Here is a 14,526-nt window from a genome sequence, read left to right on the forward strand (position 1 = left end):
CTGAATTGTTTGACCAACATTTATTTTTTTGTTCCTGAAAGTTGGTTGAACTCTGAATCGTACCATAAAGCTTAAAGTCCAGTATTTTGAGTAACTTTAGGGAGTTTATTGTTCCCAAATATTTGATGTCAAATGAAATGATTTTTCCTGACAGTTTTGGTTGAACTCTGAAACTCAACAACAGCGATTGTAACTTGGAACTAAGTGACAGGTCTAGTTGCTGTCCTTGCAGGACGAGCAGAGCGCCATGTTGGCTCTGAAGCGCCACACCATCCTCAAGCAGGCGGTGGACGACTACGGCGACTCCATCCAGAGTCTGGCAGACGGAGTCCAGAAGATGTTTGCCGAGGACCATCCTGACGGGTCTGCGCTCTTGACAAGTTGACCTTGGAGTCTTTAAAGAAGCAAGATGTGTGACTTGGTGGTTTGTGCCCACAGGGAGAAGATGCTGCGGCGTCAGGGTCAGGTGGACAAACAGTATGCGGGCCTGAAGGACTTGGCTCAGGACCGCAACAGGAAGTTGGAACATTGCTACCAACACTTCCTGCTCAGCCGAGAGGTGGAAGACTTGGAACTGTGGATCTCTGAGCGAGACCTGGTGGCGTCTTCTCAGGAGATGGGCCAAGACCTGGACCACGTCACAGTAACAATCCTTTATTGCAATTGTTTTTAAATAAGGATTATAGTCATAGTAAACCTAATACATACATATATACAGGTAAAAGCCAGTAAATTAGAATATTTTGAAAAACTTGATTTATTTCAGTAATTGCATTCAAAAGGTGTAACTTGTACATTATATTTATTCATTGCACACAGACTGATGCATTCAAATGTTTATTTCATTTCATTTTGATGATTTGAAGTGGCAACAAATGAAAATCCAAAATTCCGTGTGTCACAAAATTAGAATATTACTTAAGGCTAATACAAAAAAGGGATTTTTAGAAATGTTGGCCAACTGAAAAGTATGAAAATGAAAAATATGAGCATGTACAATACTCAATACTTGGTTGGAGCTCCTTTTGCCTCAATTACTGCGTTAATGCGGCGTGGCATGGAGTCGATGAGTTTCTGGCACTGCTCAGGTGTTATGAGAGCCCAGGTTGCTCTGATAGTGGCCTTCAACTCTTCTGCGTTTTTGGGTCTGGCATTCTGCATCTTCCTTTTCACAATACCCCACAGATTTTCTATGGGGCTAAGGTCAGGGGAGTTGGCGGGCCAATTTAGAACAGAAATACCATGGTCCGTAAACCAGGCACGGGTAGATTTTGCGCTGTGTGCAGGCGCCAAGTCCTGTTGGAACTTGAAATCTCCATCTCCATAGAGCAGGTCAGCAGCAGGAAGCATGAAGTGCTCTAAAACTTGCTGGTAGACGGCTGCGTTGACCCTGGATCTCAGGAAACAGAGTGGACCGACACCAGCAGATGACATGGCACCCCAAACCATCACCCAACCATGCAAATTTTGCATTTCCTTTGGAAATCGAGGTCCCAGAGTCTGGAGGAAGACAGGAGAGGCACAGGATCCACGTTGCCTGAAGTCTAGTGTAAAGTTTCCACCATCAGTGATGGTTTGGGGTGCCATGTCATCTGCTGGTGTCGGTCCACTCTGTTTCCTGAGATCCAGGGTCGACGCAGCCGTCTACCAGCAAGTTTTAGAGCACTTCATGCTTCCTGCTGCTGACCTGCTCTATGGAGATGGAGATTTCAAGTTCCAACAGGACTTGGCGCCTGCACACAGCGCAAAATCTACCCGTGCCTGGTTTACGGACCATGGTATTTCTGTTCTAAATTGGCCCGCCAACTCCCCTGACCTTAGCCCCATAGAAAATCTGTGGGGTATTGTGAAAAGGAAGATGCAGAATGCCAGACCCAAAAACGCAGAAGAGTTGAAGGCCACTATCAGAGCAACCTGGGCTCTCATAACACCTGAGCAGTGCCAGAAACTCATCGACTCCATGCCACGCCGCATTAACGCAGTAATTGAGGCAAAAGGAGCTCCAACCAAGTATTGAGTATTGTACATGCTCATATTTTTCATTTTCATACTTTTCAGTTGGCCAACATTTCTAAAAATCCCTTTTTTGTATTAGCCTTAAGTAATATTCTAATTTTGTGACACACGGAATTTTGGATTTTCATTTGTTGCCACTTCAAATCATCAAAATTAAATGAAATAAACATTTGAATGCATCAGTCTGTGTGCAATGAATAAATATAATGTACAAGTTACACCTTTTGAATGCAATTACTGAAATAAATCAAGTTTTTCAAAATATTCTAATTTACTGGCTTTTACCTGTATATAACATATATGTATATTGTTGCGTTTTGGACCAGTTGTTCCTCCCAGGGAATTCAAGTCACAATTCGCTCCTAAGCTCTTTACGACACTTAAAGCTGAGTTGAAAAACCACCAGAGACAGAATAGGTATTTTGTTGTATATTTTCAAAGCTTTGCCAATATACATTTTGAGACCAGTCTAACCCTAGAACATTCTCTCGCGCCTCCACAAAATGGTCTGTCTTCCCAACGCCAAAAAACCCCTCTTTCCTTCCCCCTCCCTAGCCATAATACAAGCACAACGTCTCCCTAGCCATAATACATTCCAAAGAACTCAAGGTTAACACACACAGTATACTTGCTGACAGAGCATCAAGAGAAGAAATGGAAAACACACGCTGTTTTTCAAATATGACAAAGAAATGGAAGAAGTACAACTTAAATTCGGATATATGTAAATATCTGCCTCCGACAATATGTATATATATAACATATATATATATACACACATATTTATATGCAAGTATATACACACATGTATTAGTATAAATGAAAATAATAGTAGCAGTTTCAAATTGAATTCCAAATAAAAATGTACGTAGTGTTTTTCATCAGACAGAAATGGTCAAATAAATTAACAAAATATTGGCAAAGAAATATGTAAAAATGTGAAGTGTTTCCATAGAAATAAGAACATGTGCAAAGTTTGCAATCTCTGAGAGCTGTTTTTAATATTTAGTGAGATGAAAGAAATATTGATATGAATATGTATACTTTCAGATCAGATCCTGGTTTGACTATTTCACCTTATCATTTCCCCACCTGTGTTGCAGCTGCTGAGGGAGAAGTTCCGGGAGTTTGCGCGCGAGACGGGCATGCTGGGTCAGGAGCGAGTGGACCTGGTCAACCAGACCATCGACCAGCTGATCCAGGCGGGTCACGGCGAGGCGGCCACCATGGCGGAGTGGAAGGACGCCATCAACGAGAGCTGGGCCGACCTCCTGGAGCTCATCGACACTCGCTCACAGCTCCTCACCGCGTCTTACGAGCTGCTCAAGTAAGCACGCTGACCACACCCGTACCACCACCAGAACAATGACCACACACCACCACCAGAACAATGACCACACACCACCACCAGAACAATGACCACACACCACCACTAGAACAATGACCACACACCACCACCAGAACAATGACCACACACCACCACTAGAACAATGACCACACACCACCACTAGAACAATGACCACCACCAGAACAATGACCACCACCAGAACAATGACCACACACCACCACCAGAACAATGACCACCACTAGAACAATGACCACACACCACCACCAGAACAATGACCACACACCACCACTAGAACAATGACCACACACCACCACTAGAACAATGACCACACACCACCACTAGAACAATGACCACCACCAGAACAATGACCACCACCAGAACAATGACCACACACCACCACCAGAACAATGACCACACACCACCACTAGAACAATGACCACCACCAGAACAATGACCACACACCACCACTAGAACAATGACCACCACCAGAACAATGACCACCACCAGAACAATGACCACACACCACCACTAGAACAATGACCACCACCAGAACAATGACCACACACCACCACCAGAACAATGACCACCACCAGAACAATGACCACACACCACCACTAGAACAAAGACCACCACCAGAACAATGACCACGCACCAGCACTAGAACAATGACCACACACCACCACCAGAACAATGACCACGCACCAGAACAATGACTACACACCACCACCAGAACAATGACCACCACCAGAACAATGACCACGCACCAGCACTAGAACAACGACCACACACCACCACCAGAACAATGACTACACACCACCACCAGAACAATGACCACCACCAGAACAATGACCACGCACCAGCACTAGAACAATGACCACACACCACCACCAGAACAATGACCACACACCACCACCAGAACAATGACCACCACCAGAACAATGACCGCGCACCAGCACTAGAACAATGACCACACACCACCACAAGAACAATGACCACACACCACCACCAGAACAATGACCACACACCACCACCAGAACAATGACCAGCACTAGAACAATGACCACGCACCAGCACTAGAACAATGACCACACACCACCACCAGAACAATGACCACCACCAGAACAATGACTACACACCACCACCAGAACAATGACCACCACCAGAACAATGACCACGCACCAGCACTAGAACAATGACCACACACCACCACCAGAACAATGACCACGCACCAGAACAATGACTACACACCACCACCAGAACAATGACCACCACCAGAACAATGACCACACACCACCACCAGAACAATGACCAGCACTAGAACAATGACCACGCACCAGCACTAGAACAATGACCACACACCACCACCAGAACAATGACCACCACCAGAACAATGACTACACACCACCACCAGAACAATGACCACCACCAGAACAATGACCACGCACCAGCACTAGAACAATGACCACACACCACCACCAGAACAATGACCACGCACCAGAACAATGACTACACACCACCACCAGAACAATGACCACCACCAGAACAATGACCACGCACCAGCACTAGAACAACGACCACACACCACCACCAGAACAATGACCACCACCAGAACAATGACTACACACCACCACCAGAACAATGACCACCACCAGAACAATGACCACGCACCAGCACTAGAACAATGACCACACACCACCACCAGAACAATGACCACCACCAGAACAATGACCGCGCACCAGCACTAGAACAATGACCACACACCACCACAAGAACAATGACCACACACCACCACCAGAACAATGACCACACACCACCACCAGAACAATGACCAGCACTAGAACAATGACCACCACCAGAACAATGACCACCACTAGAACAATGACCACCACCAGAACAATGACCACACACCACCACCAGAACAATGACCACCACCAGAACAATGACCACACACCACCACCAGAACAATGACCACCACCAGAACAATGACCATGCACCACCACCAGAACAATGACCACCACCAGAACAATGACCACGCACCAGCACTAGAACAATGACCACACACCACCACCAGAACAATGACTACACACCACCACCAGAACAATGACCACCACCAGAACAATGACCACGCACCAGCACTAGAACAATGACCACACACCACCACCAGAACAATGACCACACACCACCACCAGAACAATGACCACCACCAGAACAATGACCACGCACCAGCACTAGAACAATGACCACACACCACCACCAGAACAATGACCACACACCACCACCAGAACAATGACCACGCACCACCACTAGAACAATGACCACACACCACCACCAGAACAATGACCACCACCAGAACAATGACCACACACCACCACCAGAACAATGACCACGCACCACCACTAGAACAATGACCACACACCACCACCAGAACAATGACCACACACCACCACCAGAACAATGACCACGCACCACCACTAGAACAATGACCACCACCAGAACAATGACCACCACCAGAACAATGACCACACACCACCACCAGAACAATGACCACGCACCACCACTAGAACAATGACCACACACCACCACTAGAACAATGACCACACACCACCACCAGAACAATGACCACACACCACCACCAGAACAATGACCACACACCACCACCAGAACAATGACCACACACCACCACTAGAACAATGACCACACACCACCACCAGAACAATGACCACACACCACCACCAGAACAATGACCACCACCAGAACAATGACCACGCACCAGCACTAGAACAATGACCACACACCACCACCAGAACAATGACTACACACCACCACCAGAACAATGACCACCACCAGAACAATGACCACGCACCAGCACTAGAACAATGACCACACACCACCACCAGAACAATGACCAGCACTAGAACAATGACCACGCACCGGCACTAGAACAATGACCACACACCACCACCAGAACAATGACCCCCACCAGAACAATGACCACGCACCAGCACTAGAACAATGACCACACACCACCACCAGAACAATGACCACACACCACCACCAGAACAATGACCACCACCAGAACAATGACCACGCACCAGCACTAGAACAATGACCACACACCACCACCAGAACAATGACCACACACCACCACCAGAACAATGACCACCACCAGAACAATGACCACGCACCAGCACTAGAACAATGACCACACACCACCACCAGAACAATGACCACACACCACCACCAGAACAATGACCACGCACCAGCACTAGAACAATGACCACACACCACCACCAGAACAATGACCACCACCAGAACAATGACCACACACCACCACCAGAACAATGACCACACACCACCACCAGAACAATGACCACCACCAGAACAATGACCACACACCACCACCAGAACAATGACCACGCACCACCACTAGAACAATGACCACACACCACCACCAGAACAATGACCACACACCACCACCAGAACAATGACCACACACCACCACCAGAACAATGACCACACACCACCACCAGAACAATGACCACACACCACCACCAGAACAATGACCACACACCACCACCAGAACAATGACCACACACCACCACCAGAACAATGACCACGCACCACCACTAGAACAATGACCACCACCAGAACAATGACCACCACCAGAACAATGACCACACACCACCACCAGAACAATGACCACGCACCACCACTAGAACAATGACCACACACCACCACTAGAACAATGACCACACACCACCACCAGAACAATGACCACACACCACCACCAGAACAATGACCACACACCACCACCAGAACAATGACCACACACCACCACTAGAACAATGACCACACACCACCACCAGAACAATGACCACACACCACCACCAGAACAATGACCACCACCAGAACAATGACCACGCACCAGCACTAGAACAATGACCACACACCACCACCAGAACAATGACCACACACCACCACCAGAACAATGACCACCACCAGAACAATGACCACGCACCAGCACTAGAACAATGACCACACACCACCACCAGAACAATGACCAGCACTAGAACAATGACCACGCACCGGCACTAGAACAATGACCACACACCACCACCAGAACAATGACCCCCACCAGAACAATGACCACGCACCAGCACTAGAACAATGACCACACACCACCACCAGAACAATGACCACACACCACCACCAGAACAATGACCACCACCAGAACAATGACCACGCACCAGCACTAGAACAATGACCACACACCACCACCAGAACAATGACCACACACCACCACCAGAACAATGACCACCACCAGAACAATGACCACGCACCAGCACTAGAACAATGACCACACACCACCACCAGAACAATGACCACACACCACCACCAGAACAATGACCACGCACCAGCACTAGAACAATGACCACACACCACCACCAGAACAATGACCACCACCAGAACAATGACCACACACCACCACCAGAACAATGACCACACACCACCACCAGAACAATGACCACCACCAGAACAATGACCACACACCACCACCAGAACAATGACCACCACCAGAACAATGACCACACACCACCACCAGAACAATGACCACCACCAGAACAATGACCACGCACCAGCACTAGAACAATGACCACACACCACCACCAGAACAATGACCACCACCAGAACAATGACCACACACCACCACCAGAACAATGACCACACACCACCACCAGAACAATGACCACCACCAGAACAATGATCACACACCACCACCAGAACAATGACCACACACCACCACCAGAACAATGACCACGCACCAGCACCAGAACAATGACCACACACCACCACCAGAACAATGACCACACACCACCACCAGAACAATGACCACACACCACCACCAGAACAATGACCACGCACCACCACCAGAACAATGACCACACACCACCACCAGAACAATGACCACGCACCACCACCAGAACAATGACCACACACCACCACCAGAACAATGACCACGCACCAGCACTAGAACAATGACCACACACCACCACCAGAACAATGACCACGGACCACCACCAGAACAATGACCACACACCACCACCAGAACAATGACCACGTACCAGCACTAGAACAATGACCACACACCACCACCAGAACAATGACCACGCACCACCACCAGAACAATGACCACCACTAGAACAATGACCACGCACCACCACCAGAACAATGACCACACACCACCACCAGAACAATGACCACGCACCACCAACAGAACAATGACCACGCACCACCACTAGAACAATGACCACGCACCACCACCAGAACAATGACCACACACCACCACCAGAACAATGACCACGCACCACCACTAGAACAATGACCACACACCACCACCAGAACAATGACCACACACCACCACCAGAACAATGACCACACCACCAGAACAATGACCACACACCACCACCAGAACAATGACCACACACCACCATCAGAACAAAAGTCCCACCTGTCTTTCTTCCTCCTGAAGGTACTTTGACGACGGCAAAGACCTTGTGCTCCAGATCCAGGACAAGCAGAAGGAGCTGCCTGATGACGTAGGAGAAGACTTCAGCAAGGCCGAGTCCTTCCACAGGATGCACGCCGCCTTCGAAAGAGACATCAGCGCTCTTGGGAAGCAGGTAGGACAGCAGGCCCTTTAAATCTCGCCCTCTAGTGGACATTAATAGGACAGCAGGGCCTTTAAATGTCGCCCTCTAGTGGACATTAATAGGACAGCAGGGCCTTTAAATGTCGCCCTCTAGTGGACATTAATAGGACAGCAGGGCCTTTAAATGTTGCCCTCTAGTGGACAATAATTGGACAGCAGGGCCTTTAAATGTCGCCCTCTAGTGGACATTAATAGGACAGCAGTGTCGCCCTCCAGTGGACATTAATAGGACAGCAAGCCTTTTAAATGTTGCCCTCTAGTGGACATTAATAGGACAGCAGGGCCTATAAATGACGCCCTCTAGTGGACATTAACAGGACAGCAGGGCCTTTCAATGTCGCCCTCTCGTGGACATTAATAGGACAGCAGTGTCGCCCTCCAGTGGACATTAATAGGACAGCAGTGTCGCCCTCCAGTGGACATTAATAGGACAGCAAGCCTTTTAAATGTTGCGCTCTAGTGGACATTAATAGGACAGCAGGGCCTTTAAATGTCGCCCTCTAGTGGACATTAATAGGACAGCAGGGCCTTTAAATGTCGCCCTCTAGTGGACATTAATAAGACAGCACGTCCTCTAAATGTTACCCTCTAGTGGACATTAATAGGACAACAAGCCTTTTAAATGTCACCCTCTAGTGGACATTAATAGGACAGCAGTGTCGCCCTCCAGTGGACATTAATAGGACAGCAAGCCTTTTAAATGTTGCCCTCTAGTGGACATTAATAGGACAGTAGGGCCTTTAAATGTCGCCCTCTAGTGGACATTAATAAGACAGCACGTCCTCTAAATGTTACCCTCTAGTGGACATTAATAGGACAGCAGGGCCTTTAAATGTCGCCCTCTAGTGGACATTAATAGGACAGCACACCCTCTAAATGTTGCCCTCTAGTGGACATTAATAGGACAGCAAGCCTTTTAAATGTCACCCTCTAGTGGACATTAATAGGACAGCAGGGCCTTTAAATGTCGCCCTCTAGTGGACATTAATAGGACAGCAAGCCTTTTAAATGTCGCCCTCTAGTGGACATTAATAGGACAGCAGCGCCTTTACATGTCGCCCTCTAGTGGACATTAATAGGACAGCACACCCTCTAAATGTTGCCCTCTAGTGGACATTAATAGGACAGCAAGCCTTTTAAATGTCGCCCTCTAGTGGACATTAATAGGACAGCATGCCCTCTAAATGTTGCCCTCTAGTGGACATTAATATGACAGCACACCCTCTAAATGTTGCCCTCTAGTGGACATTAATAGGACAGCAAGGCCTTTAAATGTCGCCCTCTAGTGGACATTAATAGGACAGCAAGCCTTTTAAATGTCGCCCTCTAGTGGACATTAATATGACAGCGGGGCCTTTAAATGTCGCCCTCTAGTGGACATTAATAGGACAGCACACCCTCTAAATGTTGCCCTCTAGTGGACATTAATAGGACAGCAAGCCTTTTAAATGTCACCCTCTAGTGGACATTAATAGGACAGCAGGGCCTTTAAATGTCGCCCTCTAGTGGACATTAATAGGACAGCAAGCCTTTTAAATGTCGCCCTCTAGTGGACATTAATAGGACAGCAGCGCCTTTACATGTCGCCCTCTAGTGGACATTAATAGGACAGCACACCCTCTAAATGTTGCCCTCTAGTGGACATTAATAGGACAGCAAGCCTTTTAAATGTCGCCCTCTAGTGGACATTAATAGGACAGCATGCCCTCTAAATGTTGCCCTCTAGTGGACATTAATATGACAGCACACCCTCTAAATGTTGCCCTCTAGTGGACATTAATAGGACAGCAGGGCCTTTAAATGTCGCCCTCTAGTGGACATTAATAGGACAGCACACCCTCTAAATGTTGCCCTCTAGTGGACATTAATAGGACAGCAAGCATTTTAAATGTCGCCCTCTAGTGGACATTAATAGGACAGCACACCCTCTAAATGTTGCCCTCTAGTGGACATTAATAGGACAGTAGGGCCTTTCAATGTCACCCTCTAGTGGACATTAATAGGACAGCAGGCCCTTTAAATCTCGCCCTCTAGTGAACAATAATAGGACAGCAGGCCTTTTAAATGTTGCCCTCTAGTGGACATTAATAGGACAGCAGGGCCTTTAAATGTCGCCCTCTAGTGGACATTAATAGGACAGCACGTCCTCTAAATGTTACCCTCTAGTGGACATTAATAGGACAGCAAGCCTTTTAAATGTCGCCCTCTAGTGGACATTAATAGGACAGCACGCCTTTTAAATGTCGTCCTCTAGTGAACATTAATAAGACAGTACGTCCTCTAAATGTTACCCTCTAGTGGACATTAATAGGACAGTAGGGCCTTTCAATGTCACCCTCTAGTGGACATTAATAGGACAGCAAGCCTTTTAAATGTTGCCCTCTAGTGGACATTAACAGGACAGCAGGGCCTTTCAATGTCGCCCTCTCGTGGACAATTAATAGGACAGCAGTGTCGCCCTCCAGTGGACATTAATAGGACAGCAAGCCTTTTAAATGTTGCCCTCCAGTGGACATTAATAGGACAGCAGGGCATTTATATGTCGCCCTCTAGTGGACAGTAATAGGACAGCACGTCCTCTAAATGTTACCCTCTAGTGGACATTAATAGGACAGCAGGGCCTTTAAATGTCGCCCTCTAGTGGACATTAATAGGACAGCACGCCCTCTAGTGGACATTAATAGGACAGCAAGCCTTTTAAATGTCGCCCTCTAGTGGACATTAATAGGACAGCAAGCCTTTAAAATGTCGCCCTCTAGTGGACATTAATAGGACAGCAAGCCTTTTAAATGTTGCCCTCTCGTGGACATTAATAAGACAGCAAGCCTTTTAAATGTCGCCCTCTAGTGGACATTAATAGGACAGCAGGGCCTTTAAATGTCGCCCTCTAGTGGACATTAATAGGACAGCACACCCTCTAAATGTTGCCCTCTAGTGGACATTAATAGGACAGCAGGGCCTTTCAATGTCGCCCTCTAGTGGACATTAATAGGACAGCACGCCTTTTAAATGTTGCCCTCTCGTGGACATTAATAGGACAGCAGGACCTTTAAATGTCGCCCTCTAGTGGACATTAATAAAACAGCAGGACCTTTAAATGTCGCCTTCTAGTGGACATTAATAGGACAGCAAGCCTTTTAAATGTCGCCCTCTAGTGGACATTAATAGGACAGCACGCCCTCTAGTGGACATTAATAGGACAGCAAGCCTTTTAAATGTCGCCCTCTAGTGGACATTAATAGGACAGCAAGCCTTTTAAATGTCGCCCTCTAGTGGACATTAATAGGACAGCAAGCCTTTTAAATGTTGCCCTCTCGTGGACATTAATAGGACAGCAAGCCTTTTAAATGTCGCCCTCTAGTGGACATTAATAGGACAGCAGGGCCTTTAAATGTCGCCCTCTAGTGGACATTAATAGGACAGCACACCCTCTAAATGTTGCCCTCTAGTGGACATTAATAGGACAGCAGGGCCTTTCAATGTCGCCCTCTAGTGGACATTAATAGGACAGCACGCCTTTTAAATGTTGCCCTCTCGTGGACATTAATAGGACAGCAGGACCTTTAAATGTCGCCCTCTAGTGGACATTAATAAAACAGCAGGACCTTTAAATGTCGCCTTCTAGTGGACATTAATAGGACAGCAAGCCTTTTAAATGTCGCCCTCTAGTGGACATTAATAGGACAGCACGCCTTTTAAATGTCGTCCTCTAGTGAACATTAATAAGACAGTACGTCCTCTAAATGTTACCCTCTAGTGGACATTAATAGGACAATAGGGCCTTTCAATGTCACCCTCTAGTGGACATTAATAGGACAGCAGGGCCTTTTAAATGTTGCCCTCTAGTGGACATTAACAGGACAGCAGGGCCTTTCAATGTCGCCCTCTCGTGGACAATTAATAGGACAGCAGTGTCGCCCTCCAGTGGACATTAATAGGACAGCAAGCCTTTTAAATGTTGCCCTCCAGTGGACATTAATAGGACAGCAGGGCATTTATATGTCGCCCTCTAGTGGACAGTAATAGGACAGCACGTCCTCTAAATGTTACCCTCTAGTGGACATTAATAGGACAGCAGGGCCTTTAAATGTTGCCCTCTCGTGGACATTAATAGGACAGCAGGACCTTTAAATGTCGCCCTCTAGTGGACATTAATAAAACAGCAGGACCTTTAAATGTCGCCTTCTAGTGGACATTAATAGGACAGCAAGCCTTTTAAATGTCGCCCTCTAGTGGACATTAATAGGACAGCACGCCCTCTAGTGGACATTAATAGGACAGCAAGCCTTTTAAATGTCGCCCTCTAGTGGACATTAATAGGACAGCAAGCCTTTTAAATGTCGCCCTCTAGTGGACATTAATAGGACAGCAAGCCTTTTAAATGTTGCCCTCTAGTGGACATTAATAGGACAGCAAGCCTTTTAAATGTCGCCCTCTAGTGGACATTAATAGGACAGCAGGGCCTTTAAATGTCGCCCTCTAGTGGACATTAATAGGACAGCACACCCTCTAAATGTTGCCCTCTAGTGGACATTAATAGGACAGCAGGGCCTTTCAATGTCGCCCTCTAGTGGACATTAATAGGACAGCACGCCTTTTAAATGTTGCCCTCTCGTGGACATTAATAGGACAGCAGGACCTTTAAATGTCGCCCTCTAGTGGACATTAATAAAACAGCAGGACCTTTAAATGTCGCCTTCTAGTGGACATTAATAGGACAGCAAGCCTTTTAAATGTCGCCCTCTAGTGGACATTAATAGGACAGCACGCCTTTTAAATGTCGTCCTCTAGTGAACATTAATAAGACAGTACGTCCTCTAAATGTTACCCTCTAGTGGACATTAATAGGACAATAGGGCCTTTCAATGTCACCCTCTAGTGGACATTAATAGGACAGCAGGGCCTTTTAAATGTTGCCCTCTAGTGGACATTAACAGGACAGCAGGGCCTTTCAATGTCGCCCTCTCGTGGACAATTAATAGGACAGCAGTGTCGCCCTCCAGTGGACATTAATAGGACAGCAAGCCTTTTAAATGTTGCCCTCCAGTGGACATTAATAGGACAGCAGGGCATTTATATGTCGCCCTCTAGTGGACAGTAATAGGACAGCACGTCCTCTAAATGTTACCCTCTAGTGGACATTAATAGGACAGCAGGGCCTTTAAATGTCGCCCTCTAGTGGACATTAATAGGACAGCACGCCCTCTAGTGGACATTAATAGGACAGCAAGCCTTTTAAATGTCGCCCTCTAGTGGACATTAATAGGACAGCAGGGCCTTTAAATGTCGCCCTCTAGTGGACATTAATAGGACAGCAAGCCTTTTAAATGTCGCCCTCTAGTGGACATTAATAGGACAGCAAGCCTTTTAAATGTTGCCCTCTCGTGGACATTAATAGGACAGCAAGCCTTTTAAATGTCGCCCTCTAGTGGACATTAATAGGACAGCAGGG

The 14,526-nt window shown here is 47.0% G+C and overlaps 1 protein-coding gene across 4 annotated transcripts in view; it reads left to right on the plus strand.

Annotated features, from left to right (window-relative positions):
- Positions 1-14,526, plus strand: part of sptb (spectrin, beta, erythrocytic) — a 230,630-nt gene that overhangs the window by 147,061 nt on the left and 69,043 nt on the right. For all 4 annotated transcript variants that reach the window (XM_061969202.2, XM_061969200.1, XM_061969201.1 and 1 more), the window contains 4 exons: positions 233-363; positions 439-643; positions 3,120-3,343; positions 8,895-9,045. In XM_061969202.2, the coding sequence (XP_061825186.1) occupies positions 233-363; positions 439-643; positions 3,120-3,343; positions 8,895-9,045 (711 nt within the window). The remainder of the gene's footprint in view (positions 1-232; positions 364-438; positions 644-3,119; positions 3,344-8,894; positions 9,046-14,526) is intronic.

This window comes from Nerophis lumbriciformis, linkage group LG08, assembly GCF_033978685.3.
Source record: "Nerophis lumbriciformis linkage group LG08, RoL_Nlum_v2.1, whole genome shotgun sequence".
Lineage (NCBI taxonomy): Eukaryota > Metazoa > Chordata > Actinopteri > Syngnathiformes > Syngnathidae > Nerophis > Nerophis lumbriciformis.